Here is a 12,883-nt window from a genome sequence, read left to right as displayed (position 1 = left end):
AGTGTTGACATATTGATAAATATTACTCATTCAGGAGAAACCGCAACATTCATTCTGTAGCACTAAATGGAAGAACGATTTGCAATTGGTAACTCTTCGGTAAGGATTCTACAGAGAGATGTACACTATACAGCAGTTTCCATTTTCAGTAGGTTTCCTGTGAATCTGAAAAACTTAAGTGACCCCAAGTCCAAATCTAAGTTGAAAGGCTGCCTCGTGTCCTACTACTCCTGTTGTGTACTGGAGTTGAGAACTTTTATATGTAATACGTTTCTTACTCGGGGTTTATAAATTGTTCGGTTTCTTTTGTCTATAACTTTGCTAATCACCATTCTGTAAACTACGACTGAGAGGTTCGGACCAACTTTCCTGGGTCCGAAGGGACATGGAAAATAAATAAAAAATAAAATGAGACTAACAGCTAAGGCAGTGATGTTCTACGAGAAGTCTCCACAGTCTTCCAATAAGGCCCTACGAGGAAGATGAAGTAGCAGTCAGTGGGCATAGTTGCATATCAAGTCGGCGGGGACTAAAATTCGTGTTTTTCAGTTTTTTACATAATTCATTGGTAATAGCATTTACACTGAGGAAGCTACCTGCACTAAAGCCAATTTGGAAAAGTCTTGTTAATAACATAAATTTTGATGAACATATTATGGCATTAATTGAGGTAACTAGCAAAATGTCATAATTCCATGCCAAAAACAAGAAGCTACTCTAAATCTTGTGGTTTTCTTAAGCTACGCTTTTCTTCCGATTAGTCAACGAGGTACTTACCCTTAGAGGATCAGTAGTCATTAGTGTGACCTGGTGGCCTCTCTTGACGAGCTCGAGAGCTACCAGTCGGAATGGGAGCTGGTGGCTGATGGAGGGCGTGGGGATGATGCCCAGAATCCTGGCCGAGTTTGCCATTCGGGCTGCCATAGTCAACAGCACGAACAGAGTTGCGAAGTTCGTCATTGTGGGTATGTCAACTTATACCTGCAAACACCAGCACAGTTCCAGTGTAATGCTACATAGATGCATACGACAACAAAATACTGTATTAATGATCACAGGAGAGGTAAAAAGTGATGATATCGACAGAAGGCGTATTGTAATTTAGCTTAAGGATATGCACCTTCAGAAAACTGTAAAATTATTTACATTATTTGACACATAGGTTCAGAGAAGGGCCAGCCGGCGTGGCCGAGCTGTTCTAGGCGCTACAGTCTGGAACCGCGCGACCGCTACGGTCGCAGGTGCGAATCCTGCCTCGGGCATGGATGTGTGTGATGTCCTTAGGTTAGTTAGGTTTAAGTAGTTCTAAGTTCTAGGGGACTCATGACCTCAGAAGTTAAGTCCCATAGTTCTCAGAGACATTTGAACCATTTTTTTTTGTTCAGAGAAGCACGCGAGCACTCAGATGTGAAATGAACCCGCTACCAAGCTCGCAAGCGATGTAGTGATACTCAATGTAGTGATGCTCTTATAACACGTGATGGGTGGGATCAGACTTAGTGACACAGTGGTCAAGGATTGAAATCATCTCGACTGCCAGAAATCCAGTGTGTTTAGAATAGGTAGTCACTGACTTACGGTGCAATCTAAGAAAGTATGACATCGTCAGTGCTCATACGGACAGTGATTTTGAACAATGTTTGACTGACAATTCACACAGGGCAACAGATGTTGAAAAAACAGGTGTTAGCACAATTAAAATAAAAACTGAATGGAAAGTCCAATAGTTTGATGTATGTGTACTTGTCGCTTAAAGACCCATACAACCGGTTTCGCAACTTCTAAGTTGCATCTTCTGGTGTATATCTGTACAAAAATTTTTTTTAATTGATGCCTTGATGATGGGGAATTGAAGTTATCTTAGAGATCTTTAAGTACTGAATGAACATACTTAACCATGGAAAACTAGATGCGGAACATTTTTTCCCTTGGTTAAGTCTGTGCATTCAGTACTGTAAGATATCTTAGATACCTTAAGTTATCAAAGCATTAATCTAAAAAAATTCCTGTGGACATATGCACCAGAAGAGTTGCGGAACAGATTGTATGGATCTCTAAGCGACTTAAATAAATTCACCTAGAGCGACTTTTCATTGTGTTATATTCTGAAAGTTTTAACTCTCATTTTTTTTTAAATTTGTTGTACGGTGTGAACTGTCAGTCAGTCACGCATAACTGTTATAACTATGGCTGCCCCAGTTAAAAATAAAATATATCTGTTCGAGCAGTGGATCCAAACCACAGAGAAGATTGCCGTAGCTATGAGGAACAAAGGGAAGGTATCGAATACAAGTTCACAAATACACGCGTCCCAAGGTAGAGACGATGTTACAATGTGCAGTACACTTCTGTGGGCAACACGGCGCATGTCAGCCTAGAGCAGGACGAATGGTTAAGAGCCAGCATTAATGTGTGATTTCAGTGCCTGCACGTCTCGGACGGCCTCTGCGTGTACGACACATCTCACGTGCTTCACAAGTAGAAGCTCAGAGCCCTGGAGACATTCCGTAGAAGAGGCAGTATTGACCAATATATTGCCGCTGGAAACGTGTTGCGCGCCATCCTAACGCAGAAGTGGGCTGGAACACTACAAGGTTGGCCGTACTGTCGAAGTTATAGGAACACAGGCAGTTTTCTTGTAATTATGTGTGGCGTGTAAGGCGTACTTGAGGGACGACCGGTTCTGCTGCGTAGTCGTCATCTATCACCGCCAGTCATGTTAAGCTGGTATAGCGATTTGCCTGACGTATCACTGGGAGTTTGCCAACACGTCTTCTAAGGCTAAGTTCGCCTCACGCCTTGGCAGACGTGAAACAGCAGTACTATGCTAGCGACAACAGTTCGGTTTCCTTGTTTACTTCATGTGTGCGGAAGACGTAAAATCTAAACTCCTCTCTGCAAAATTAATGACTAATCGTCTCCATGGGGCGGCCGGAGTGGCCGAGCGGTTCTAGGCGCTTCAGTCTGGAGCCGTGCGACCGCTACGGTCGCAGGTTCGAATCCTGCCTCGGGCATGGATGTGTGTGATGTCCTTAGTTTAGTTAGGTTTAAGTAGTTCTAAGTTCTAGGGGACTGATGACCTCAGATGTTAAGTCCCATAGTGCTCAGAGCCAGTTGAACCAAATACATCAAAAACTACAGTAGACTAAAAGCAGAAAGTTTCCCTGCTTAAGGGGCAAACGCTTTAGTTCAGTTTTTCAGAGTAATAACATACAGGCTTATGTTCGGTCTTTCATGACGGCGTGACGAGGTATCACCCAAGATGGGGACTTTACTGTGTCTGTAGAAGAAAGTTTGGACATAACCAGTGCAGCGTACCTGTAGTAAACGCTGCACCAGACCCATTACAGTAGGACATCAAAAAGCCTATCCCAGTACGTTTGCTAACAGTGAAGTCCTCCCCCCCCCCCCTCCAAAAAAGGAAAAAGAAAGAAAAAATCAGGCTACGTTTCTATTCATGGAGTAAGGCGCCAGGTGAAGCCATTCATACCATCCGTCTTACCAAGCCTGAACTATTTGAGACTTAAACATGGAAGTAATCAGTATCGTAATTGTGGAGGGTTTGATAAGGGTACTGAATATGACTGTGATAAAGACACTCCTCCTACACGTTATACTCGTATGTAAGCAACCTATCAGGACTTTCTGTTAAACATCGGAGGATGGTTCGAAGATGGATGAAGATACAAGACACAGTTCGGCTGCACTACTCCCTTGCTTTGGACTATTATTTAGTGTTGGTCTCCCGTTGTTGAGTATCATCGAGTTACTTTCATCAGTGATCTCTGCGATTAATCTGCCAAATCTGTCTTCTCGACGTTAGTCCGACGCAAGATGATGTGCATTGAAGTCCTGCGTTATTAATTTTGAGTTAGTACCGGAACTTACGAGAGTACCCAGATGGACTTTAGTTATATCATTATGTGGTGCCCTGAATACAGAAATTATGTCAAAGTTTCCAGTATCTGAGAGAATGGAGACACCTGCGTATTGAAATTCTGCATGCCTGATTTAAAAATTTTATTTAGGATCTCATGTTTAATTAGAAGCGCTTTTCCTCCATACCAGTCTTCGCTGTCACCGCGCACAATGTTCGAGCTGGATATGGCGATGTAAGTCAGTAGAGCTAAGCGCGTCTCACTGCGTATATTGCTATATGCTGCACGTTCATAAATGAAAGTAATCTGTTTTTATTACTGCCTATAGAACGTACTTTCCATAGCATTATATTGTACGGTAAAACAGCCATTTACCATTGATTTGTCAACTGCCATTAACGTCGGAGCGAGAATCTTATGCATGAGATCTTTCAAGTTGCGCTGCTAGACGTTTGCATACACTCACGAAACATGTCGACTGTAGAAATGTATCCTTCCTGCTGTTAGTGCAGCTGAGACATGGCAACGTGATGGGAAATGTTGGCAATTCTGTTGTCGACCGTCGATTTCCTGGTATGGCTCTAAAATTGTGTCTAAATCCATCTGAGTTCCCTTAAACAACGATAATACTCAGAATAATTCACATGTAGGTTGTAAGTCAAGTACTGTATTAGTTTTCAGAATCTAAAATGGTCGTTTAGTGTTTAAGCTACAACTGCTCTTATTTTCACGTCACAAGCCTTCAGCCTTAATCAACATTTCAGCAATGAGAAAGTCTGTTACGATTGCAGCATCGCGCTCGCCGTGTGCTCCAGCTCCCGTCTCCCAGTGCGAAGAATGTGGTGAAAGTTAGGCCAAATTTCACTGGATAACAACAAATTTTCGTCTAGTTTTTCTTTTTTATCTTTCTTTGAGCGAGCTGTAACTGCCAAGAACGAAACTGTAGGAAAGCCTCGAACGCGTTACCACTGATGGTCAGTAGGCTGAACAGGCAGCTGGTGACAATTGCCATCTCTACCAGACTGTGGAAAAACTCATTTATTGTTAGTGAAATTTGGAAATTTGTGGTAAGGACTATGGGACCAAACTGCTGAGGTCATCGATCCCTAGGCTTACGCAATACTTATTCTAACTTAAACTAACTTACGCTCAGGACAACACACACACCCATGCCCGAGGGATGACTCGAACCACCGACGGGGGAGTCGCGCGAACCGTGACAAAACGCCCTAGACCGCACGGCTACCCCGCACGGCCCTTATTAGTGAATTATTATTGTTATTGCAGAAGGCAGAGGCACCCCACTCTGGTGGACTTACAACAAAAGTTGAAGCTAATGAGTTTATATGTTTTCATCAGTTTTTGTATTGTTAGACACTGGAATTGATCGTTGTTACTTATATCTAACAAACTGTCATCTTTAGTGTGTTACTAAGGTTAAATTAACTTCGCAGGTGAATACATATCACACAGAAATGTTATTGTTGTTCTGGTCTTCAGTCCAGAGACTGGTTTGATGCAGCTCTCCATGCTACTGTATCCTGTGCTAGCTTCTTCATCTCCCAGTACCTACTGCAACCTCCATCCTTCTGAATCTGTTTAGTGTGCTCATCTCTTGATCTCCCTCTACGATTTTTATCCTCCACGCTGCCCTCCAATAGTAAACTGGTGATCCCTTGATGCCTCAGAATATGTCCTACCAAGCGATCCCTTCTTCTAGTCAAGTTGTGCCACAAATTTCTCTCTCACCAATTCTATTCAATACCTCCTCATTAGTTATGTGATCTACCCATCTAATCTTCAGCGTTCTTCTGTAGCACCGCATTTCGAAAGCTTCTATTCTCTTCTTGTCCTAACTATTTATCGTCCATGTTTCACTTCCATACATGGCTACACTCCATACAAATACTTTCTGAAACGACTTCCTGACACTTAAATCTATACTCGATGTTAACAAATTTCTCTTCTTCAGAGATGCTTTCCTTGCCATTGCCAGTCTACATTTTATATCCCCTCTACTTCGACCATCATCAGTTATTTTGCTCCCCAAATAGCAATCCTTTACTAATTTAAGCGTCTCATTTCCTAATCTAATTCCCTCAGCATCACCCGATTTAATTCGACTACATTCCATTATCATCGTTTTGCTTTTGTTGATGTTCATCTTATATCCTCCATTCAAGACACTGTCAATTCTGTTCAAATGCTCTTCCAGGTCCTTTGCTGTCTCTGACAGAATTACAATGTCATCGGCGAACCTCAAAGTTTTTATTTTTTCTCCATGGATTTTAATTCCTACTCTGAATTTTTCTTTTGTTTCCTTTACTGATTGCTCAATATACAGATTGTGTAACATCGGGGATAAGCTACAACCCTGTCTCACTCCCTTCCCAACCACTGCTTCCCCTTCATGCCCCTTGACTCTTATAACTGCCATCTGGTTTCTATAGAAATTGTAAATAGCCTTTCGCTCCCTGTAATTTACCCCTGCCACCTTAAGAATTTGAAAGAGAGTCTTCCAGTCAACATTGCAAAAACTTTCTCTAAGTCTACAAATGCTACAAACGTAGGTTGGCCTCTCCTTAATCTATTTTCTAAGATAAGTCGTAGGATCAATATTGCCTCACAAGTTCCACCATTTCTACGGAATCCAAACTGATCTTCCCCGAGGTCGGCTTCTACCAGTTTTTCCATTCGTCTGTAAAGAATTCGTGTTAGTATTTTCCAGCCGTGGCTTATTAAACTGATCGTTCGGTAATTTTCACATCTGTCAACATTAGCTTTCTTTGGGATTGGAATTATTATATTCTTCTTGAAGTCTGAAGGTGTTTCACCTGTCTCATATATCTCGATCACCAATTGGTAGTTTTGTCAGGGCTGGCTCTCCCAAGGCTGTCAGTAGTTCTAATGGAATGTTGTCTATCCCCGGAGCCTTGTTTCGACTTAGGTCTTTCAGTGCTCTGTCAAACTCTTCACGCAGTATCTCCTGTATCATCTTCATCTACATTCTCTTCCCTTTGCATAATATTGTCCTCAAGAACATCGCCCTTGTTTAGACCCTCTGTATACTCCTTCCACCTTTCGGCTTTCCCTTCTTTGCTTAGAAATAGGTTTCCATCTGAGCTCTTGATATTCATATTAGTGGTTCTCGTTTCTCCAAAGGTCTCTTTAATTTTCCTGTGGGCAGTATCTATCTTACCGCTAGTGATATATACCTCTACATCCTTACATTTGTCCTCTAGCCATCCCTGCTTAGCCATTTTGCACTTCCTGTCGATCTCATTTTTGAGACGTTTGTATTGCTTCTTGCCTGCTTCATTTACAGCATTTTTGTATTTTCTCCTTTCATCAATTAAATTCAATATCTCTTCTGTTACCCAAGGATTTCTAGTAGCCCTCGTCTTTTTACCTACTTGATGACTTGCTGCCTTCAGTATTTCATCTCTCAAAGCTACCCATTATTCTTCTTCTTTATTTCTTTCCCCCATTTTTATTGGCAATCGTTCCCTAATGCTCTCCCTGAAACTCTCTACAACCTCTGGTTCTGTCAGTTTATGCAGATCCCATCTCCTTAAATTCCCACCTTTTTGCAGTTTCTTCAGTTTTAATCTACAGTTCATAACCAATAGATTGTGGTCAGAGTCCACATCTGCCCCTGGAAATGTCTTACAATTTAAAACCTGGTTCCCAAATCTCTGTCTTACCAATATATAATCTACCTGAAACCTTCTAGTATCTCCAGGCTTCTTCCATGTGTACAACCTTCTATGATGATTCTTGAACCAAGTGTTAGCTATGGTTAGTGAGCCCCCAGGAAATGTTTCCCTGTTTCGGTAGTATGAATTATATCTCTCAATAATGGCACAGTATTGGTTACTTCATCTAATACACGACGAGAAAGGACAGAGCCGTTTTCCCATAATATGTCACATAAAATTTCCACTCTAGGCAGTCCCAGACATGAAATAAAAGCGATACGTTATGTTTCATTTGCGTTAGTGTTGTATAGGCCCTAATGTGTGGTAGTGATTTCCGCCACCAAATTTCATAATGTTAAATGTACATATCGCGCGGTGACTAATCATTAACTCAGGAGATAAGGGTATGTTCGGAACTGTGCAATCAATGGGTTGGGTTGGGTTGTTTGGGGGAGGAGACCAGACAGCGAGGTCATATTTCTCATCGGATTAGGGAGGGACGGGGAAGGAAGTCGGCCGTGCCCTTTAAAAGGAACCATCCCGGTATTTGCCTGGAGCGAATTAGGAAAATCACGGAAAACCTAAGTCAGGATAGCCGAACGTGGGATTGAACCGTCGCCCTCCCGAATGCGAGTCCAGTGTGCTAGCCACTGCGCCACCTCACTCGGTGTGTGCAATCAATCATCGATCCGCGAAGTATCCGTGACTGGAATAGAAAAGGTAAAAGGTGGCGTTCCTGAACCGTCAAAAAAATGGTTAAAATGGCTGTAAGCACTATGGGACTTAACTTCTGAGGTCATCATTCCCCTAGATCTTAGAACTACTTAAACCTAACTAACCTAAGGATATCACACACATCCATGTCCGACCTGAACCGTCACTTTGACACGTAGTATGCAGTTCTTTATTGTGTAAATAAGCAAGGAAGAGGAGCGGAGGAAAGAGCTATTAGATACGTATGTCACGACACAAAATAAACTATTATTAGAAATGATGACGTAATGGCCTAAGCGTAAGTAAGAGAGCAAATATTTTTTAGCGTCGACAAGAATTAATAACAAATCAGAGGGTGAACAAATAACAAACAACAATGAGGCAAACTAATGAGAGTAACGCAGCACATCGACAGCGCTTCTCCTCGTATTGAAAAAATTTGTGATCTTATAGTGTCATCTGAGCAATGGTAAATCTCCAGAAATTTCCTTCAGTCTAGAAATGCTCAGTACTTCTTTCGTAGGTGAGCACTGGGCGACTGTATGGATGGAGAGGTGGGTGGCATGAATACACTCCTGAGAACCTCGTTTTCAATGAAACTGTGTCAAATCTGCCTCGTCTACACATTGATATAGAGTCTGAGAAATTTAGTGAACCGGGTGATGTTTCTGTAGTCTCTGGAAGCACGCAGCACAGAGGAGCTCAAAGCAACGATCAAATCTCTGATAACTTACGGAATAAACGCATGGAAACAAGCAGCGCGCGGTCTGATGAAATAAAGAGCACTGCAGCTACTTATATGAAGGCGATTTCAGGAGCTGAAGAGAACGATGTTGCACTTGCACCGATGGTGCCAATATGGGCGTCGAAACAGCCTCTGGAGCAACTGGCTGCTGCGTGCACACGTTCAGCCATTTATCTCGCACCGAATGTCTTTGCCAGATGACGTACTCGGCGGCGTCAAAATCGCTGTATCATCGGGAAGAAGCACCTTGCTATCACTGGCTGGTGGAATTGTCAGCTCACGCTAGTTTACGCTCAGACATTTATCTTCGCCTGGTTTGGGAATCGTCACCATGACACGGCGAATATTTACAGCTTTCAGTGTAGGGTTACATGACCCATGTTTAGACCACGGACTCTCATCCCGGAAGTTTTAACTCAGAGTTAACGACGTAATTACTACAACGCTGGATGTTATAACTGAAATGAGAAATTAAGATTATTTTAAAATTTGCCGTTTGCTGTTGTTAAAACAGTGACAGCTAAGAAAGTGATCTAGTAGTTTGCTTACAGTGTGCCGTTAAGTGTAAAGCTGTGGTGAAGCTTTCATTGGCTGGTAACGTTACTGTTTTCGTAAAAGCTTAACTCCACAACTCTCTCGTTACACTTCTGCTTTTGGTAATCAGGAGCCTTCGCTACAGACTGCTGACTCCTGGTTTACAGAGGTCGTGCTTTCGTCAGTCAAGACATGTGTGAAGATCGATTAAAATATGTTTTTGTCCCGAGATACAGCGGAACAGTTCGCAAACTGACAGAAAGAGATCACGATGGGGTTTTCAGTAAGATAAAGACATTCTTAGGCGTACTGCGGTCTGTTTCTGCATTATGAGAGGTGGCGGTTTTGTTCGTAATATTTGTCACAGAGAGCATCTTTCCAGAGTACATGCGTAGAAGAGCCTCTTTGAATACCAAAGTTCATGTTGTTGCCACATATTCAGGCCCTGTTGAACTGCGGAATAATTTTATTGTACACATTTATATTTTTAGAAAAGTTCTCAGAATAGAGAAGGTTAGAACTGGGCCGGTGTGTCAATCGGAATGTCAACAAGGTGTACCGCCATTTAATACACTACTGGCCATTAAAATTGCTACACCCGAAGATGACGCGCTACAGACGCGAAATTTAACCGACAGGAAGAAGATACTGTGATATGCAAATGATTAGCTTTTCAGAGCATTCACACAAGGTTGACGCCGGTGGCGACACCTACAACGTGCTGAGATGAGGAAAGTTTCCAACCGATTTCTCATACACAAACAGCAGTTGACCTGCGTTGCCTGGTGAAACGTTGTTGTGATGCCTTGGGTAAGGAGGAGAAATACCTACCATTACGTTTCCGACTTTGATAAAGGTCGGATTGTAGCCTATCGCGATTGCGGTTTATCGTATCGCGACTTTGCTGCTCGCGTTGGTCAAGATCCAATGACTGTTAGCAGAATATGGAATTGCTGGGTTCAGGAGGGTAATACGGAACGCCGTACTGGATCCCAACGGCCTCGTATCACTAGCAGTCGAGATGACAGGCATCTTATCCGCATGGCTGTAACGTATCGTGCAGCCACGTCTCGATCCCTAAGTCAACAGATGGGGACGTCTGCAAAACAACAACCATCTGCACGAACAGTTCGACGATGTTTGCAGCAGCACGGACTATCAGCTCGGCGGCCATGGCTGCGGTTACCCTTGACGCTGCATCACAGACAGGAGCGCCTGCGATGGTGTACTCAACGACAAACCTGGGTGCACGAATGGCAAAACGTCATTTTTTCGGATGAATCCAGGTTCTGTTCACAGCATCATGATGGTCGCATCCGTGTTTGGCGACATCGAGGTGAACGCACATTCTAAGCGTGTATTCGTCATCGCCATACTGGCGTATCACCCGGGTACCATTGGTTACACGTCTCGGTCACCTCTTGTTCGCATTGACGGCACTTTGAACAGTGGACGTTACACTTCAGATGTGTTACGACCCGTGGCTCTACCCTTCATTCGATCCCTGCGAAACCTTCCATTTCAGCAGGATAATGCACAACGGCATGTTGCAGGTCCTGTACGGGCCTTTCTGGATACAGAAAATGTTCGACTGCTGCCCTGGCCAGCACATTCGCCAGATCTCTCAGCAACTGAAAACGTCTGGTCAATGGTGGCCGAGCAACTGGCTCGTCACAATACGCCAGTCACTACTCTTGATGAACTGTGGTATCGTGTTAAAGCTGCATGGGCAGCTGTACCTGTACACGCCATCCAAGCTCTGTTTGACTCAATGCCTAGGCGTATCAAGGCCGTTATTACGGCCAGAGGTGGTTGTTCTGGGTACTGAATTCTCAGGATCTATGCACCCAAACTGCGTGAAAATGTAATCACATGCCAGTTCTAGTATAATATATTTGTCCAATGAATACCAATTTATCATCTGCATTTCTTCTTGGTGTAGCAATTTTAATGGCCAGTAGTGTATCTTATGTTTTGACTATTAGAACATTGTCAGTTTAATCACTTCTTAATATGCATGAACTCAGGAAAGCATCACATCACTCTTTTCCCCTTTCTTTTTAAAGTACTGAATGTTTTATATTCAAATTACAGTACTTGTGAACGACAGTTAATTTCATTGTAGATATACTGATATTTTCTAGTTCTCATTGGGTCAGTCGTTTATGATTAATACACAACTACATCACACACATTCCACACACCACATTTACGTATTCAAAAGTTTTAATGCACGGTTATCTTGATATGTATTGCAGATTGCGTGATTCGATTATTTGTGAATGTTTTAATGAAGCTTGGCCCCCTCGCATTGCATCTAGCAACATTTGATTATGCAGTATCAAAAGCAGCATGATCTTTTTCAGCTCATTTTGTTACAGATGAGTGTAGTCAAGGTAGGCATGCACTGCGGAATAGAGCTATGTTTCCGTTGTTGCACAGGTAAGTCATATCATTCTTAGAGCCATGATCAGACTTTGTTTAGTGCCTTTAAGGAATGGTGAGTTTTTATTCATTTTTCACAGGTTGGAGATTACCTTAAGCTGTAGTGCTTGTTTATCCTGTATGTCTATCAGTTATAGTTGTTGGGTCAAACATCCTATCGTATTCAGAGCATTGTGTTAAAAAATGTGTTGCTCTGTACTAGTAGCAGTGGATAGGTACACTTTATATTAAACGATTAGTTCAATAATGGTGCAACAATCTTTCACGGCTACGTATGTGAAAGTTGGTTTGGTTTGGTCAACATACATACCTATGTTGTACAATTAAAATATTGTATAAATGTTCCACATTAGAAGTTTAAATTCAAAAATTAAGCGTGAAGTTAATATAGTTATACAGAAGTCACATCTGGAAGGTCCGACTTGTACGCTTCACAGAGATTACATAAACCGTATAAAACTTAATAACAGTTCTTTCATCCGTGTTTCGTAGAATTTCGTGTGAGAAAATGGCACTCTGGGTTTCGTACGAGCGATGTTTTATAATTGCTTTTTGATTTGAGTATAGAAGCGTTTTTGCCTCAAGGAAATTTATTGTATTCTAACCTAGAACATGCTGAAGAATTCTGCAGTAAACCGACGTTAACGATATTGCTCTGTAACTCTGCTGACCCGTTCTCTCACCCTTCTTATGCACGGTAGCTGCCTGCACTTTTTTCTATTAGAGATAATTCCGCGCTCCTAAGCGAAGACTTTCTTTGAATGATTTTACAATTTTACAGTGGAATCAGGTGGATCTTAAAAATATGTGGTGATTAGGTTGAGATCACTAGGGTGGTTGCGGGCGTTCGGATAACTTCGCAGTCAAAT

At 42.3% G+C, this 12,883-nt stretch overlaps 1 protein-coding gene across 1 annotated transcript in view; it reads right to left on the bottom strand.

The window, feature by feature from the left end:
• The window catches only part of LOC124607279 (UDP-glycosyltransferase UGT5-like), a 35,210-nt gene extending 26,053 nt beyond the window's left edge, over positions 1-9,157 (bottom strand). Inside the window, exons 1-2 of the mRNA XM_047139558.1 lie at positions 9,025-9,157; positions 778-981 (exon numbers count right to left, since the gene is read on the bottom strand). Of these exons, the coding sequence (XP_046995514.1) occupies positions 778-960 (183 nt within the window). The 5' untranslated portion in view covers positions 961-981; positions 9,025-9,157. The remainder of the gene's footprint in view (positions 1-777; positions 982-9,024) is intronic.
• Positions 9,158-12,883: the final 3,726 nt, after the last annotated feature.

Source organism: Schistocerca americana, chromosome 3 (assembly GCF_021461395.2).
Source record: "Schistocerca americana isolate TAMUIC-IGC-003095 chromosome 3, iqSchAmer2.1, whole genome shotgun sequence".
NCBI classification, from domain to species: domain Eukaryota; kingdom Metazoa; phylum Arthropoda; class Insecta; order Orthoptera; family Acrididae; genus Schistocerca; species Schistocerca americana.
This window is presented reverse-complemented; position numbering and strand designations above follow the sequence as displayed.